Source organism: Orycteropus afer, unplaced genomic scaffold (assembly GCF_000298275.1).
Source record: "Orycteropus afer afer isolate SDZICR_OR568_19922 unplaced genomic scaffold, OryAfe1.0 scaffold00774, whole genome shotgun sequence".
Classification (NCBI taxonomy): Eukaryota; Metazoa; Chordata; class Mammalia; order Tubulidentata; family Orycteropodidae; genus Orycteropus; species Orycteropus afer.
The window spans coordinates 116,111-120,901 of record NW_006922361.1 but is presented as its reverse complement, the minus strand read 5'-3'; the positions used below and the strand labels follow the sequence as shown (position 1 = coordinate 120,901).

The following is a 4,791-nucleotide window of genomic DNA, read 5'->3' as shown; positions in this document are numbered from 1 at the left end:
CTTCCTTCCGAGGAGTGGCTGGTGGGTTTGAACCACCAGCCTTCTGGTTAGCAGTCAAGTGCCTTAGGCACTATGCTACCAGAGCTCCCATTAAAACCCTATGGAACACAAAATAATGTCTGCTCTAATACTGGAGTCAACATGAGTCAGAATCGACTCAATGGCAGTGGGTCTGGCTTTATAATACTGGAAAATGAGCACCCTAGCTTGGGGCTGCCATTGAGTCACTTCTGACTCACAGAGCCCCTAGAGAACAGAGTGGAACTGCCCCATAGGGTTTTCAAGAGTGTAATCTTTACAGAAGCAAAGCCCAAACCAAACCTACTGCCTTTGAGTCAATTCCGACTCACAGCACCCCTAGAGGACACAGCAGAACTTCCCATAGAGTTTCCAAGGCTATAGTCTTTATGGAAGCAGATTGCCTCATCTTTCTCCCATGCAGCGGCTGTCAAGTTTGACCCTGACCTTTTCGCTAGCAGCCAAAAGCCTTAACCACTGCACCACCAGAGCCCCTTTCCCTAGATGGAAGGCACTCAAAATACACCACAACAGTGGGCTCAAGCAAACCAATGACCATGAAAATGCCAATGAATTGCACATGGCATGTGGGAGAAGGAGCAGAGTCGAGGTGACTCCCAGGTTAACAAGGGTGCAGGAGCAAGAAGGTTCCACTGACCGAGCTGAGGAAAAAGCAACCTGGAAGAATAGTTCAAATCAAGAGTTTGGTTCTGAACAAGATAAGATGCCTATAAAATACTCAAGCTTAGATTCAGGTTGCTGCCAGCTGCTATTGAGTTGGCCCTGACACGGCAGCGCCATGCATGGTTAGAGGACACGCTGCACGGTCCGGTACCATCCCCACGATAGGCTGCAGAGCTTTCACTGGCTGCTTTCCTGACAGAGATCGTCAGGCCTTTCTTCCTGCACTGTCTTCGTCTTGAAGCTCTGCTGAACCTGTTCAGCGTTGTAGCAACATACAAGCCTCCACAGACAGGCACATGATGGCTGTGCATGAGGTTACACTGGGTGGGAAGGAGCACCAGTCTCCCTCATGGCAGGTGAGAATTCTACCACTGCGCCACCATGGCTCCCTTTAGGTATCAGGTAGCCAGGTTGAATTTTAAGTCTGGAGTTGAGAAGAGAGGTGCAGGCTCGGTATATAAATTTGGGAGCTGGCAGGATATAGGTAATTTTTGAAGCTATGCACTAGAGATCACCAAGGGAGTGAGTGTCAGGTAGAGAAGAGAAGGGTTTATGGGTCAGCCCTGAGCTTTCCAATATTGACAGGAGGAAGCCACAAGTGTGGCTGAACAGGACCACTCAACAATCCAGGGCTTAGGGGCCAAATCCACTATCCATTCCATTGCTTGTTTTTGAAAATAAAGTTTTAATGGAACACAGCCACACCTGTTTGTTGACATGTTGACTATGGCTGTTTTCACATTGACTTACCGTATGCTTATGTATTGACGTGGCTACCTGACATCTAAAGTCCTGGGTAGCACAGTTTGCACTCAGCTGGTAACCTAAAGGTTGGAGGTTCAAATCTACCCCTCGACACTGTGGAAGAAGAGGCCTAGCAGTCTGCTTCCTGTAGAGACTGTTGTTGTTTTGTGCTGTCGAGTCGGACCCAACTCATAGCGACCCCTCCTTGGGTTTCTGAGGCAGTATAACTACGGAAGTAGATTGTCCAACCTTCCTTCCGAGGAGTGGCCCAGAAAACCTTACGGGGTAGTTTTACTCTGTATATGTGAGGTCACTCTGAGTCAGAATTGACTCAGCAGCACAAGACAACAACATGACATCTGAACTTGAGTATTGCACAAGCATCTTAAATGCAGTATGCTCACAAATGAACTCTTCCTAGCGAAAGTCTAGCAATGGCAGTATTTCAAAGAGGAGGGATAGATCACAGTAGGCTTAATTTCCTTATCTTCACTTCATTTCCACTTTAAAAAGACAAAAACAAAAACAAAAACAAACCGCTGTCGAACTGATTCAACTCATAGCAACTCCTCTTTGGGTTTCTGTGGCAGTATCTCTATGGAAGTAGATTGCCCAGTCTTCCTTCTGAGGAGGGGCTGGTAGGTTTGAACCACCAGCCTTCTGGTTAGTAGTCAAATGCCTTAGGCACTACGCCACCAGAGCTCCCCATTTAACAGTTAGGAAACAGCATTCCCCACATCTGAGCAACACGGATCTGTTGTTGTTGTTGCTAGGTGCCGGCAAATAGATTCCAACTCTTAGCCAACCCGTATGACAGAGTAGAACTGCCCCATAGGGTTTCCTACAGTGTGACCTTTACAGAAGCAGATCACCAGGTCTTTTTTCTGCAGAGCCCTAGGGTGCACTCAAACTATTAACCTTTCAGTGAGCAGCCAGTGCATTTAACCATCTGTGCCACCAGGACTCCTTAACTCAGGGCTTAAAAAAAAACCAACCCTCTGCCATTGAGTCGATTCTGACTCATAGCCACCCTCATTGGGTTTCCAAGGCTGTAAATCTTTACAGAAGTACATTGCTCCATCTTCCTTCCATGGAGCAGCTGATGGGTTTGAAACACCAACCTTCTGGTTACCAGTCCAGTGCCTTAGGCACTGCACCACCAGAGCTAGCACACCAATAAATACTTGCCCCTGGTTACCTACCAGGATAATGATGGCCACTGGCCCCATGAAGCTCCAGATAAAGCCTTTATCAAGATTCAGCCAGCAACTGTTGAGAGAGGGCAAGAACCATTAGCTGCTTTCGATTACCTATATCCTTGGATGTCACATAGTCTGGGTTCAAATCCCAGCCTCCTTCCTACCCAGTACTTAGGCAAGTTACCAGATCTCTCATGACCCGGACAAATAACCTGAGCTGCTGCTGCCGCTAATACGAATGTGTGTCTTGTTGATGTGGGAGTGAATGAGCCAGCAGACATTGCTGTCAGGTGCAAGTGAGATAGCCGACTCCCGGCGACCCCCCAGGTACGACAGAACCCAGCGTTGCCCAGTCCTGCACCATGTCCCAATCATTGTTAGGTTTGAGCCCATTGTTGCAGCCACTCTGTCAATCCATCTCTGCTTGACCAAGCATGATGTCCTTCTCCAGGCACTGGTTCCTCCTGATCACATGACCAAACTGTGTGAGTGACGTCTCGTCATCCTCACTTCTAAGGAGCATTCTGGCTGTGCTTCTTCCAAGACAGCTTTGTTCACTCTTCTGGCAGCCTGTGGTACATTCAATATTCTTCACCAACACCATAATTCACAAGCAAAGACCAACAGAATCACTAGGAAGATTAAATAGTGCAATGTGTAGAAAGCATTTGGCTAAAGGGTATGACAAGAGATAAGGCTGAATAAATAGTTTAAAACAGAACCTATACACCAATATTCACTGCAGCATGATTCACAACAGCCAAAAGGTGAAAACAACCCAAGTGCCCATCAACAGATGAATGGATAAACATAATGTGGTCCATCCACACAATGGAACATTATTCTACCATAAAGAAAAATGAAATACTGATATGTGTTATGACATAGACGAACTTTGAAAACATGCAGAGTGAAATAAGTCAGTCACAAAAGGACACGTATTGTATGATCCACTTACATGAAATATCAAGAATAGGAATTGTATAGAGACCAAAGTTGACCTGTGGTTACCAGGGGTGAGAGGTTCAGGGGGGAAAGTAATCAGTGCTTAGGGGACTCTGAGCTTCCGTTAAGGATGACAGAAATTTTTGGAAATGCATAGTGGTGATGAACATAATGTCACTGAATTGTACATGTTGAAAAGGTTGAAATGGTAAATGTTGGGTTTTATATATGTATGTCTGTATTGATATATATGTATGTGTGTGGATTAAGGAGCTCTGGTGGTACAGTGCCTAAGGTAATTAACTGCTAACCAGAAGGTTGGTGGTTTAAACCCACCAACCACTCTGTGGAAGGAAGACTGGGCAATCTACTTCTGTAAAGATTTACTGTCTCAGAAACCCAAAGGGGGTCATTATGAATTGGAATCAATTCAATGGCAGTGAGTTTTGTTTGTTTGTTTGTTTTTTGGTGTATGGATTACATCACAACATAAAGAAAATGAAAATCCTCACAACTGGATCAATAAGCAGCATCATGATAAATGGAGAAAAGATTGAAGTTGTCAGAGATTTCATATTACTTGTTTCCACAATCAACACCAATGGAAGCAGCAGCCAAGACATCAGACAATGTACTCTCCATTCAATAACAAGTTTCAAAGTCTCTTCTGACATCCATTTTGGTATTTTCTTCCTTTCCTGTCTTTTTAATGAAAGCAAAAACTTTCTTCTTGTATGATGGCCTTGATGCTATCCCACAATTTCTCTGGTCTTCAGTCATTGGTGTTCAACACGTCAAATCTATCCTTCAGACGGTCTCCAAGGTCATATTTTGGCTTTTGTGGACTTTCTTTTTTATTTTTATTTTTTAATTTTATTGTGATTTGGGTGAAAGTTTACAGAGCAAATTCATTTTCCATACAACAGTTCACATATACTTTGTCTCATGACATTGAATGCAATTTTCCACAGTGCACCAGCTCCCCTCCCACTTCCTCCCCATAGTTACCTCTTCCCTATGTCCTTCCCTCCTGTGCACTTCTGCCCCTTGAAGCTGTCTCCCTGTGCATATACAGCCCTTCTATTCTCCCATTATTGACTCTCCCATTATTGATATCTATCTAGTGTAAATGTTCAGCTCATATGCCTGTCTTTTGTTTGGCTGGAAGCCAAAGGAGTGGGTTCAATTCCAGACATGAAGG

At 44.7% G+C, this 4,791-nt stretch overlaps 1 protein-coding gene across 1 annotated transcript in view; it reads right to left on the bottom strand.

Annotated features, from left to right (window-relative positions):
* The window catches only part of LOC103211699 (putative adhesion G protein-coupled receptor E4P), a 68,472-nt gene that overhangs the window by 8,464 nt on the left and 55,217 nt on the right, over positions 1 to 4,791 (bottom strand). Inside the window, exon 13 of the mRNA XM_007957683.1 lies at positions 2,649 to 2,715. Coding sequence (XP_007955874.1) covers positions 2,649 to 2,715 — 67 coding nt within the window. The remainder of the gene's footprint in view (positions 1 to 2,648; positions 2,716 to 4,791) is intronic.